General features: G+C 43.5%; 1 protein-coding gene across 18 annotated transcripts in view; it reads left to right on the top strand.

Moving 5' to 3' along the window:
* The first annotated feature begins 455 nt into the window (after positions 1 to 455).
* The window catches only part of unc80 (unc-80 homolog (C. elegans)), a 62,788-nt gene continuing 49,627 nt past the window's right edge, over positions 456 to 13,616 (top strand). For all 18 annotated transcript variants that reach the window (XM_086067175.1, XM_086067157.1, XM_086067160.1 and 15 more), the window contains exons 1-12: positions 456 to 717; positions 993 to 1,041; positions 1,361 to 1,517; positions 3,376 to 3,719; positions 3,987 to 4,110; positions 4,197 to 4,261; positions 7,947 to 8,092; positions 10,012 to 10,285; positions 12,039 to 12,173; positions 12,266 to 12,482; positions 12,808 to 12,948; positions 13,434 to 13,616. The exon at positions 13,434 to 13,616 is cut by the window's right edge and continues 86 nt beyond it. In XM_086067175.1, coding sequence (XP_085923301.1) covers positions 626 to 717; positions 993 to 1,041; positions 1,361 to 1,517; positions 3,376 to 3,719; positions 3,987 to 4,110; positions 4,197 to 4,261; positions 7,947 to 8,092; positions 10,012 to 10,285; positions 12,039 to 12,173; positions 12,266 to 12,482; positions 12,808 to 12,948; positions 13,434 to 13,616 — 1,927 coding nt within the window. In that variant the 5' untranslated portion in view covers positions 456 to 625. The remainder of the gene's footprint in view (positions 718 to 992; positions 1,042 to 1,360; positions 1,518 to 3,375; positions 3,720 to 3,986; positions 4,111 to 4,196; positions 4,262 to 7,946; positions 8,093 to 10,011; positions 10,286 to 12,038; positions 12,174 to 12,265; positions 12,483 to 12,807; positions 12,949 to 13,433) is intronic.

Below are 13,616 nucleotides of genomic sequence, written 5' to 3' on the forward strand. Positions count from 1 at the left end.
AACATCAGGGTTACCAGAAGCAATTGCTTTCTAAATTCATCCAGTCGGGTACAACAACAAAATCATCCGTCCCTCGATCCACATTGATGTCACGGGTGCACAGCTGAAGATCTCACCTGCTCAAAAGGCGGCGTAGGCCTACACCTTCAGGTAGTCGCCAGTCAATTGTGAGTCGGACACCCAAAGAAATCGGTGCCAGAAATTGTAATTCAAACAGAAATTCACATGTGAAATTTCAAATTCAAAGTCAGATGGCACAGTACGAGGTCAACATTCGTAACCAGGGAGAAGTAATCGAATCTTTCTCAACTCATCCAACATCCTGCAAATCACAAAAGAAAAAATAATCCGTGACCTTTCCAATGTAGATGGGCGGTTCTGAAATCTCTTCGCCTCCTCCCTTCCTCCCTCTCTTCCTCTCTTCCTCCCTTCCTCCATCACTACCCTCCCTCCCTCCCTCCCTCCGCACTGTGACGGACACTTGCAGCCATTTTACGCAGCACGAATCCAATCATGTCGTGAGAGAAGCTCGCCGCTCACCTGAGCCAGCAGCCGCCGCCGCCAACCGGTGGTCGCACGTGAGGACGGCGAGGACGGCGAGGGCAGGCGGCGACGACTGGCCAACATGGTGAAGAGGAAAAGCTTGGACGACAACGAGCCGGAGTGCGGGAAAGGAATCCCGTTCCCCATCCAGACCTTCCTGTGGCGACAGACCAGGTTAGCCCCAACTGATAACAGGTGTTTGTCGTCGTTTTTAGTTAAGATGGTCGAGCAGTTGGGTAAAAATACTGATGAGAAAATGTTTGTTTTTAAAAAAAAAAATATATATATATATATATATATATTTTTTTTTAATGGAGAACAGTGCCGGTGATGTCACGGCTCGAAATGAACACCGACATTGGCGACTGAAAATGAATTGCCTCGATCTACAGATGTTTTTTTTGTCCACGCATTTACATATCGTCGTTTTTCTTTCTGTCTCTTTTCAGCGCGTTTTTGCGTCCCAAGTTGGGAAAACAATATGAAGCGTCCTGCGTGGTAAGTCATTTGAATATTGCCATATGACCAATAAGTAGATAATCTGTCTTTGCTTTAATTCACCTGCAAATCAAATGCGCTCTTCATTTTGCATTTAGCAAATGAGTTTTGCCCGCTTTGCTTCCACCTATTACCCACGAGCCAGAACTCATATCCATAATGATGCCTGGCCCAGATCCCCTGGGATGGACACAGAGCAGCCACTGTCTAACCCGTGGGTCTCGTCTCACTTGAGAGCACGGCAGACAACGTCGAAGAAAGAGGCTTTGGTTCGTGCCTTATGTGTCTCCTCTGCTTCTCTCTGGCTGCCCCTCTGCAGTCCTTTGAGCGAGTCCTGGTGGAGAACAAGCTCCACGGATTGTCGCCGGCCCTGTCCGAGGCCATCCAGAGCATCTCCCGCTGGGAGCTGGTCCAGGCCGCTCTGCCGCACGTTCTCCACTGTACTTCCATCTTGCTGTCCAATCGGAACAAATTGGGTGAGGATGCAGCTTCTGTCCATGTCAGTCAGTCAGTCAGTCAGACTTTATTTACATAGCACCTTTCATACATTAAAATGCATCTGAAGGTGCTACTGTCTGAATTAGCTATAGAATTAAATAAAGCAACAGACAGCAACAAAAAAATAGATCTCTTTGTTAAAAAAAAAAAAACTTCTACTGCCTAAACTGCCACAAATAGTGAAAAAAAACAGCTATTGATAGTACCACCAAAACGGTTTATAACATGCTATACAGTAGTACCTCGGAGTTTGAACATAATTCGTACCTGCGAAGTGTTCAAAGTCCCAATTGTTCAACCTCCGAATCGTTTTTTTCCCATAGGAAATAATGTAAATGCAATTAATCTGCTCCTAAGCTCCAAAAACAGAAAATTCCTATTTTTAATTTATTATTTAGTTGTTGTTTTTTTTACATTTACACCCTGTACAGTATTTAAACAATAAAAAATACCTTAGCTTTTTTGTTGTGGTGTGATGGCATCAGTGGATGATAAATGCTATGTTAATGCTAGCTTTAGTTTAGTGCTGAGTTTGTGTATTTTACATTGGGCATATTGTTAGACGACTGAGCGGTCCTTGCGTGCGTTGTTTAACGTCAGGCACGTGGTTGAACAGCTAAGGGGGGGTCCTCGTGCCAGTATTTACAAAAGTAGTTACAACGGCGCGGTAATCTCCCTAATTCCACTGGGGTTCGTAGTTTTGTCATGTTTTTCTTTGCTGCCACTGGCACTGTTGTGTTTCTTTGGGCCCACGGCAAAGAAAATTGTCGTGGAAAAATCAAAATGCACTCGTGAGTATGGAGCACCTGGCTGGAAACGAGCAGTGCATCGTCTCAACTACCGCAACGTGAGCACTCGGCTTCACTCGGCTTCACTCGGCTTCACTCGGCTTCACTCGGCTTCACTCGGCTTCACTCGACTTCACTCGGCTTCACTCGGCTTCACTCGACTTCACTCGGCTTCACTCGGCTATCCGTTTTCAAGATACGTTCGGCTTAGCTTGCTTTGCTTGGGTGTTCGAACTCCGAAAATGAGTTTAAACTCTGAGGCATTTTTTACTTTGATTTTTTGGTTGGAGTCCGATTTGTACTCCGGGGTTCCTAAATGACCAACATTAAAATACAGTCACTCAAGTGAGTCCAAGTTTTTATTAAAAAAAAAAAAAAAAAAAAGAGGTCAAAAGATCCATTTGATAAAATTGTAAGCCACCCACACCATACCATAGTGTGCTTCTATATAGTAAAACAGAAACAAAAAAATGCACTTAAATAGTGATTAAAATATGCTAAATATCAGTTAAATAAAATGTTTGAAAACAAACCTTTCTAAAAGATTAAATGCAAATGTATTGTACTTTAAAAAAGAAACACTACTGAGCTGTACTTTAACAAATTTACTGTAATGAATTTTTAAAACGTATAAGCCACTGTAAGAGCGTACCAGCACCAAAGGGAGCTTGCGTATCATTAGTGGCCTGTATTAATAGTTCAAACCATAAATGTACCACAAACTATGATCCCAAAACACTTTACTGTCATTTCACACTCTTCTTACGACAATTACCCCTAAAAATAAACGAAAATTTAAAATCAGGCTAAATTTTGCTCCTTCACAGCATACACATATTTTAGTATCACTTCAACAGTACTTGAGTTCCCAGACATCAATTACTACTTTCTTATTAGCCAGGTCTTTGGCATCATCTTGTGGCACCCCTCAAGAGTACATTTGATGCTTATTAGATTCAAGTGTTACGCTTCGTCCCAACATTTTTGCCACGTCTTCCTTTAGCGTAAAACTGTTGCAACCTCAAGCGTTGTCTTCGACCTCCGACAGGTCATCAGGACAAACTGGGCGTGGCCGAGACCAAGTTGCTCCATACGTTGCACTGGATGCTGTTGGATGCCGCCCAGGAGTGCAACCACGAGCCCAGTCTGGGTCACGCGTGGTCCGCCGGCAGCAGCGGCGGCGGCGCCTTCCTGCAGGCCGTGGGAAACCAGGGCTCATCTCCGGCCGCGCCCGGCTCCTGCTCCAGCTCTGCCTTAGGGGGGTCGGGCCCACAGCACGGCAGTTCCCAGCTGGAGGAGGATGAGCACGCTCGCACCAAGTTGTTCCACAAGAGCATGGCCACCGTGGAGCTCTTTGTGTTCCTCTTCGCGCCACTCATTCACCGGATCAAGGTCATTTCACACCCGAACATGCATTTATCCCTACTGGACTCATTTGCGAGACCAGAACATTGTATGTCGTCTCTGGTAACAGTAACAGACAGGCTGATATACAAAGTAGATAGATTCTTAATTATTAATATTATGAAAGATTGAACATTTTTAAACAAAAGATTAAAACAATTATGAAAGCGTAATGCAATACAATATAAAAGTAATAAAATTTGTAAATGACAAAGAAATATAGAACATATTCCAAGTATGCAACTATTTGTGCAGGAGTCAGACTTGACCTTCCGACTCGTCAGTGGTCTAATTATTTGGCAGCCAATGTGGGAGCACCGGCAGCCTGATATCCCCGCCTTCACTGCCCTCATCAAACCGGTCCGAAACATCGTAACAGGTGAGTAGGGGGAAAAAAATGCCTTACAGTTCTCGAGATAAAAGAAGGAATTTGTTTTTTTTAATTTGCTTCGTGTGCCTCGCCAGCAAAGCGAAACTCCCCAGTTATCAACCAGTGCAGCCCCTGCGGGTCTGGAAACCCTGGTCCCATGGTGAGTGTTTTCAACGCAAATGTGGTCCGAATGTGTGCATCAGTCTTGTGTTGATGAGGTTTGCTCAGGGAAGAGGCTTCAAAAGGCAAAAGCTTTCTCTCTTCTCAAAAGAAGCGGGATTAGAGTTAAATGATGTGTCACGTTTTCCAACATTTTCCGTTGAATGATGTGTCACGTTTTCCAACATTTTCCGTTGAATGATGTGTCACGTTTTCCAACATTTTCCGTTGAATGATGTGTCACGTTTTCCAACATTTTCCGTTGAATGATGTGTCACGTTTTCCAACATTTTCCGTTGAATGATGTGTCACGTTTTCCAACATTTTCCGTTGAATGATGTGTCACGTTTTCCAACATTTTCCGTTGAATGATGTGTCACGTTTTCCAACATTTTCCGTTGAATGATGTGTCACGTTTTCCAACATTTTCCGTTGAATGATGTGTCACGTTTTCCAACATTTTCCGTTGAATGATGTGTCACGTTTTCCAACATTTTCCGTTGAATGATGTGTCACGTTTTCCAACATTTTCCGTTGAATGATGTGTCACGTTTTCCAACATTTTCCGTTGAATGATGTGTCACGTTTTCCAACATTTTCCGTTGAATGATGTGTCACGTTTTCCAACATTTTCCGTTGAATGATGTGTCACGTTTTCCAACATTTTCCGTTGAATGATGTGTCACGTTTTCCAACATTTTCCGTTGAATGATGTGTCACGTTTTCCAACATTTTCCGTTGAATGATGTGTCACGTTTTCCAACATTTTCCGTTGAATGATGTGTCACGTTTTCCAACATTTTCCGTTGAATGATGTGTCACGTTTTCCAACATTTTCCGTTGAATGATGTGTCACGTTTTCCAACATTTTCCGTTGAATGATGTGTCACGTTTTCCAACATTTTCCGTTGAATGATGTGTCACGTTTTCCAACATTTTCCGTTGAATGATGTGTCACGTTTTCCAACATTTTCCGTTGAATGATGTGTCACGTTTTCCAACATTTTCCGTTGAATGATGTGTCACGTTTTCCAACATTTTCCGTTGAATGATGTGTCACGTTTTCCAACATTTTCCGTTGAATGATGTGTCACGTTTTCCAACATTTTCCGTTGAATGATGTGTCACGTTTTCCAACATTTTCCGTTGAATGATGTGTCACGTTTTCCAACATTTTCCGTTGAATGATGTGTCACGTTTTCCAACATTTTCCGTTGAATGATGTGTCACGTTTTCCAACATTTTCCGTTGAATGATGTGTCACGTTTTCCAACATTTTCCGTTGAATGATGTGTCACGTTTTCCAACATTTTCCGTTGAATGATGTGTCACGTTTTCCAACATTTTCCGTTGAATGATGTGTCACGTTTTCCAACATTTTCCGTTGAATGATGTGTCACGTTTTCCAACATTTTCCGTTGAATGATGTGTCACGTTTTCCAACATTTTCCGTTGAATGATGTGTCACGTTTTCCAACATTTTCCGTTGAATGATGTGTCACGTTTTCCAACATTTTCCGTTGAATGATGAGTCACGTTTTCCAACATTTTCCGTTGAATGATGTGTCACGTTTTCCAACATTTTCCGTTGAATGATGTGTCACGTTTTCCAACATTTTCCGTTGAATGATGTGTCACGTTTTCCAACATTTTCCGTTGAATGATGTGTCACGTTTTCCAACATTTTCCGTTGAATGTGTCACGTTTTCCAACATTTTCCGTTGAATGATGTGTCACGTTTTCCAACATTTTCCGTTGAATGATGTGTCACGTTTTCCAACATTTTCCGTTGAATGATGTGTCACGTTTTCCAACATTTTCCGTTGAATGATGTGTCACGTTTTCCAACATTTTCCGTTGAATGATGTGTCACGTTTTCCAACATTTTCCGTTGAATGATGTGTCACGTTTTCCAACATTTTCCGTTGAATGATGTGTCACGTTTTCCAACATTTTCCGTTGAATGATGTGTCACGTTTTCCAACATTTTCCGTTGAATGATGTGTCACGTTTTCCAACATTTTCCGTTGAATGATGTGTCACGTTTTCCAACATTTTCCGTTGAATGATGTGTCACGTTTTCCAACATTTTCCGTTGAATGATGTGTCACGTTTTCCAACATTTTCCGTTGAATGATGTGTCACGTTTTCCAACATTTTCCGTTGAATGATGTGTCACGTTTTCCAACATTTTCCGTTGAATGTGTCACGTTTTCCAACATTTTCCGTTGAATGATGTGTCACGTTTTCCAACATTTTCCGTTGAATGATGTGTCACGTTTTCCAACATTTTCCGTTGAATGATGTGTCACGTTTTCCAACATTTTCCGTTGAATGATGTGTCACGTTTTCCAACATTTTCCGTTGAATGATGTGTCACGTTTTCCAACATTTTCCGTTGAATGATGTGTCACGTTTTCCAACATTTTCCGTTGAATGATGTGTCACGTTTTCCAACATTTTCCGTTGAATGATGTGTCACGTTTTCCAACATTTTCCGTTGAATGATGTGTCACGTTTTCCAACATTTTCCGTTGAATGATGTGTCACGTTTTCCAACATTTTCCATTGACCAGCTCAATGGCCTAGTGGTAGAGTGTCCGCCCTGAGACTGGGAGGTTGTGGGTTCAAACCCTGCCCGGGTCATACCAAAGACTATAAAAATGGGACCCATTTGCCTCCCTGCTTGACACTCCGCATAAAGGTTTGGAATTGGGGGGGGTTCGATCACCAAATAATCCCGCTCCCGTCAGTGGATGGCTCAAATGAGGAGAACAAATTTCACCCCACTTCGATGGCCGTGACAATCAGTGGTACTTTAACCTTTAACCTTCCAATGTGACACAGGGTAAAACGATACCTCGTATCATTGAATTTCAGAATACAGAATTTGTTTCTCATGGAGTGATACTGCATTCCACGAGAAACAAATTCTGGCAATTGCAAAAACAAAATTCTGTTAAGCAACACATTTTTTCACTCCATCACTTTTTATTTACTAAAAACTTGACCAGGAGTGTGTGACCGGTTTTATTTTTTTGAGGTTTGATGCACAGCTGCATATAAAACATATATTTTATTTTCCTTGCCCTTTTTGTAAAATTAAAGCAAAAATGTATAATAAATAATAGTAATAATAAAAAACAATAAAATAGTTTGTCAAATCTTGTTTTGTTTTTAAATACGTTTTGATTTAAATTGTAACATTTTTCAACTTTGAAAAAATACCAGCATACTCTGTATATCTTGGGTCACCCTGGTGCCTGTGGGCCTGTTCTGAAAATAGCACCAATGACTGAGACATTGTGATTTTCAAGGAATTTTGTACAAGTGATTATCTGAAAATGTAAAGATTTGCAATGATTTGGAAGTGTTGCATATTGATATTTATCTGCTTCCTACCTTGTTTTTCATCATTGATCATTTTTTGTGAAAAATCAATAACCTGATCAGTGTCCTCACATCGATACAGATTGACCCTGCCGTAAATTGTGTATCACCATTGAGTCAAAAAATATGACACTTGGGTTGCATCACGCAGCCATCGTGGCTATGCTGATTTCATTAGCTCCCAAGCAACCGGGAACATTAATGCAATTAGTCGAGGTCCAAGCAGGAACCTTGATGGCCTTTAATCATTCCCAACTGCTCGTCTGTTGACATTAGCCTTCCTGTGCCTTCCACAGGGTTTTCAGGTGGTTTGTGAGGCCGGCCATTCTGATTCGTCCTCCTCCCCAGCCGCAGGCGAGCACAGCTGTCGCCGCGGTAACTCTGTGGAGAAAGGCGGACCCTCCCAGCAACCCCCACCGGTCAAAGGACCGTCCAAGAAAAAGTGAGTGCCATTTGATGGGGGAAAAAAAAAAGAAAGAGATGATGTCATGCATCTCTATCAATCCTCGTGTAGAGGACGCATTTTAATTCAAGGTCACTTGGATTTAGTAAGGTAACATTCAGACTTGTAATTGTTCAGCAGTGGATAATTATACCATTCTGGAAGAAAAATTAAAAACACTGTGTAAAAAATGTATGCCAACAAACAGCACTGGACTATAATCGACTTTGTTCCACATTTAAGCTGCAGGTGTTTTAATAACACCGCACCGGGTTCCCCGCTACTTTCTTTTCCATAATGAGGGCGCAAATTGTCTCGCTCCCGTTCTGTCTCTTTCGCTGTATTTGGGTTCACTCGGTTTGTTTTGCTCTGCCTGACGCTCTTGCCGCTTCCTTTTATAGAGCGACCCTTGTGATGTGATGGATAAGCCGCACCTTTGTATTAGCCGCAGGGTCAAATGCAAGTGAAAAAAGTAGCGGCTTGTAGTCCAGAAATGACCGTAATCTTGCAGTTTCAGTCTCACTCTTGATACTATCCACCATCATTTTCATGCTTCCACCATTGCATTGTTAATCCATCCAATGAAACCTACTGCATGTTCCTCATTATTTCCTCATGCGGCGGATTGCCGTCATGATGAACAATAATTCCTCCGGGAGCAGCATTGACCCCGCGCCGACCCCGAGCCGGTGCCATCATCTCGTTGGCGGCTGAGCATCGAGCCCCGCGGGCATGTCTGCAAAACACCCAGCTCAGGCCACGGCGGCCACACGCGGAGCTGCGCAATGTTGTCGCTCCGAGCCACGCTGTCTCCTCGTGTCGCATGGCTTCGGCTCGAGGGACTATTTGCCCGCATGACCGGCGTAATTATGCTGAAGTAACATGCTGGCAGTGTTGCCTGCCTGGCTTGGGTCAGACTGCCTGCAGCAAGTCTGGCAATATGGAGGCTTCCGTGCCAGACTTTGGGGGCCGGTCTGTGTGTTTTGGCGCAGATAAGCGGTTTTTGTTTGGCATCTGACGGCAACTTACTTCTGATGCGTTCAATGAAAGAATGCAAACACGAAAGAGGTCAACATAGCGACGAAATACAAAAGAGAACATTTTATATATGTCGTTTTGTATCTGCGGTGCGCGCTTGAACGCGCACACCAAAGTGGTGTGCAGTGGTTTCAGCTCCTGTGATTAATGCAGCTTAGTCATCCGGCGGCGACGCACGTCTCTCGCACACGGAGCGCCTGCTGATGCTGAGGCAGTTTCCATGGCAACCGCAGGCTGCCATACTGATTTTACTTGCTGCTAGTGTCTCGAGCGGGCCCGCGGGGTGGGCGCGCTGACAACCTGTATCCGTGGCAACCCGGCACACGGCAGCAGGCGAGACGGTGAAACATGAGGCAGAGTCCTCCTGCCGTCCGCTGCCAAATGATTCATGTAGATATCGACCGTTTCTGTCCGCTGCGTTCATTGAGGCCGACAAGATTAAATGCTGTCCTCCATCTCTCGCTCTCATGGTATCGGTATGTTTCTCCTGAGTGAGCGGCGCTCGATACGCCTTGCTGCTCACCAACTGCTGACCTTCATTTCGGCTTATTAATAACGGACCGATGCTGGAAAGGGGGCTGGATCTTACTTACCACCCTCCTCTGATGTGTTATTTTTCTATGAAGCAGTTTAGCCGGCTTTGATAATTGGCTAAAATAAGCAACTACCATGTCGTGTCTATTTTGTCAAAACTCCACACCATCAACCGTAGAATTATGCATTTCTGCAAAAATGAAAAAAAAAAAAAAAAGAAAAAGAGCAATGATGATGACATTTCCGAATGAACAATACTGAGCTCTTAAAAAAAAATAATAAAAAAATAAAAGAATTATGCATTTCTTTAAATGGGTGGACCGATCTGATATGTGTTATATCTACAGGACGTCAGCCCCTGCCGGTGTGCCGGCCTCCCTGTCTCAGCGCGCTCGCTACGCCACCTACTTTGATGTTGCGGTGCTGCGCTGCCTTCTGCAGCCGCACTGGACCGAGGAGGGGGTGCACTGGGCCTTGATGTACTACCTCCAACGGCTGAGACAGATTCTGGAGGAGAGGCCCGAACGTGTCCCTGAACCGCTGGTGGCTCCTTTGCCGCGCCCGCGGAGCAGCTCCATGGTGGCTGCCACCCCCTCGCTGGTCAATACCCACAAAACGCAGGTAGCGGACTCGACAACAGATCTCCTCACCCCCACTGTCTTCTTCTCAAGGCATCATTTAATGCAGTGGTTCTCAAATGGGGGCACTCCAGGGGGTGCGTGAGATTTTAAAACATATTTTCAAAGTATAGGCCTATGTTAAATATTTCATCCAATGAATTTTAGATTGAGTAGAGTATTCAATTTTCAGTTTCCTAAAAACCCCGCATCGCCCCCATACCAGAATGATTCGACCCAAATTGTCGTAATATGCCACCTAGAATCCCCTGTCAATCACTTGTAAATTTCATTTACATTTATTTTATTTTGCTATTTCCTTTTGAGAACAGGGCTTTGCTATGATATCAAAAGAGGACACTTTATGTTGATATGTACAAATCTTTGTTTATAATAAAATTTATTATTTCTTTCTTTGCTTTTTTCAATCAGAAATGCTTTGCGCTGGTTAGGGGGTAGGGCTAGAACCCCTAACCATTGAAGTAGTTCCACCCCTGTTACTTAGAAAACCATAGAAGAAGTTGGTCATGTGACCACATATTTTTCAAGAGACGTCCATTTCGCTCTTACAGTAAAAAAAAGGAGACACATGGCTTCAGAGGTAAGCACATATAAGTTCAAAAAACATTATTTTGCCCTCCTAAGTACAATTTATAAGATTATGTTTTTTTTGCTGGCTGTGTTTGAACAATTATAGACAACTTTGAAAACAGTTCACACATGTTTTTGTGCGTTAGTAAGCTACATCATGAGTCGATATGGTTAGCATTGTGCTAGCTCAAAACACCTGAGGGACGCATTTTTTTTTCAAAAGGTTGGGCTTGGTCCTTAATTAGGATTATTTACCCTAGATTACTTTATTGTATTTTATTGTTGTTGTAAAATGTATTCTTACATTTGATCACTAAAAATATGTGCCATTCTTTGTTTTTGACCAAAATTCGTCATGCCATCAGATACAAAAGGAAGACAGACAAGGTTTCAACTCCTAATAAGGAGTTCGAAAGAGCAGTGAAAGAGGGGAAAAACATACGTCAGGTTGGAAAGAAGTGAAAAATCTGCAGGATGGCCATAAGAATAATATAGGAATAAGAAAAAAAAATTAGCCTACGGCTTACCCTCCCGAGCACTCACCAAGTGACAAATGTGGTTGTTCTGCTCACTTGGGTTACGCGTCTTCAGAAGTAATTTTTTCTTGCCAAAATTCACAGAAAAGAAAAAACAGAATTGTAATTAAAAAAGAAAGTGAAAAGAAGAATTGTGACTGCCACACTGGAGAAGATGGAGTTGGAGAAGGCTCACAAAGGAAAAATAAGATAAAAAGGGCTGAACAGGAAAAGAAAAAGAATGAAAGAAGAGAAAGCCTCGGAAACTTGCAAATCAAAGTTTTGTATTGAATTTGTCTTCCTTTTATATAGCATTATCGTTTGTGAGATTGAAATGATCTTTTAGACTTCAGTTATCAATGGCACAATTTACCCCACCGAATTCTGACTAATGGCACAACCTACCCCCGCGCTGGGGGCAAGTTGTGCCACAAAACCACTTTTTTTCCCCAAACTATATGAACATATGTTAGTTGGAGGCATTCCTGTAATCCCCTTCCATAAAAGACACTTGAAGTCAAAATTGGCACTACTTACACTTACTCTCACCGACTTGGCTGAAAAAATATATCAGAGGCGGTATGTCACTGAAAAAACATGTTATATGGAGACATTTGAATGGAGTTTTGAAACATATTTTCACCTCGTCAGGATATGAGTCTTAAATGCAACGAAGAGGGCAAATCTCTAAGCACTGAGACATTTACAAAGGTTTCCCTAACCAACCTTCGTCGCCAAGCTGTACCTGACCTTTCATCTGACCTTGGCATGAACATCTTTAAAAAGGTCAGACAAACCCGTCCAGATCTTCATTTTGAATCACTACCAGTAAAAAAAAAAGCTGCAGTGGTTCTTAGTGGGACGTCCCTATTTTTCAGTTCAAGAACCGGCGTGAAGATCGGGAGAGGAAGGGCTCCATCCCCTTCCATCACACGGGGAAGAAGCGCCAGCGTCGCATGGGCGTCCCCTTCCTGCTTCATGAGGATCACCTCGATGTCTCGCCCACCCGGAGCACATTCTCCTTTGGGAGCTTCTCTGGCCTGGGCGATGATCGGCGTACTCTGGACCGGGGGGGCTGGCAAGCCACCATCATGGGTACGCGCAGAGCACAGAACCAAGAATCCTAAATCCTCAACCTTGGCATCCCACTGTCCCCCATCATGGCCTGCTTGGTGACTTTTCGTTATCAACCTCAAACGGTCTTCCCCCCCAAAAATTTTAGTCTATTGAAGAGACCGATTTTAAAAAAAGGCGACTAAAACATTTTTAACATCTGCTAATTGAACATTCAAATTTGGATACACTTTCATTTATTTGCATTCTGTCCACAAAATCACTGACCCCTTCACTCTTCTTCTGACAAGAATTTACGGGAATTTACTTTTCTCGTGATTACAGGAATATCCCCTCTGTGTTGCAGGTAAATTCACGCGTCGGGGCAGTACAGATACGGCGGCTGATGCCGACAGCCTGAGCACGAAGCACTCGCATTCGCACCACTCGCTTCTCAGAGACATGCCCGACCACTCAAACAGCCACAGCGAGAATACAGTCAAAGAGGGTAAGTAAGTGTCATGTCAGATTTTCTTTCCCCCCTAATGACAAGGGATCTTCTGTTTTTACTCGTGTTCTGGCATCATTAATGAACAAATGAGGAAAATAATGCATGGGATTTATATAGCGCTTTTCTAGACGCTATACAATGGAACGGATACATTATTCATCCACTCACACATTCACGCTGTGGTGGCGGTAAGCTAATTAAGTAGCCACAGCTGCCTTGGGGAAGGCTGACGGAAGTGAGGCTGCCTGTGTGCGCCTACGGCCCCTCCCACCACCACCAAACATCCGCACCTTCCATACACCGGTGTGATTAGCACTGGAGGCAATGTGTGTGAAGTGCCTTGCCCAAGGACACGTCGACACATGACTTGGGGAGTTCGAGCAGCCGACCTTCTGGTTACTGAACGACCGTCTCTGCACCCTGAGCCACGGCCGCCAAAAATGTGATTTTTGAGAGTGTTGGGGTTTGTCTTCTACCTACAGTTCGATCCCAGATCTCCACCATCACCATGGCCGCGTTCAACACAACTGTGGCGTCCTTCAATGTGGGCTACGCCGACTTCTTCACGGAGCACATGAAAAGGCTCTGCAACCCTGTGGTTGTGCCGGAGATGCCCGTGGAGCCGCTGGCCTGCGCCAACCTCCCTCGCAGCCTGACTGACTCCT

This window comes from Leptonotus elevatus, chromosome 2 (assembly GCF_054856555.1).
Source record: "Leptonotus elevatus isolate MCC_2025b chromosome 2, RoL_Lele_1.0, whole genome shotgun sequence".
Lineage (NCBI taxonomy): Eukaryota > Metazoa > Chordata > Actinopteri > Syngnathiformes > Syngnathidae > Leptonotus > Leptonotus elevatus.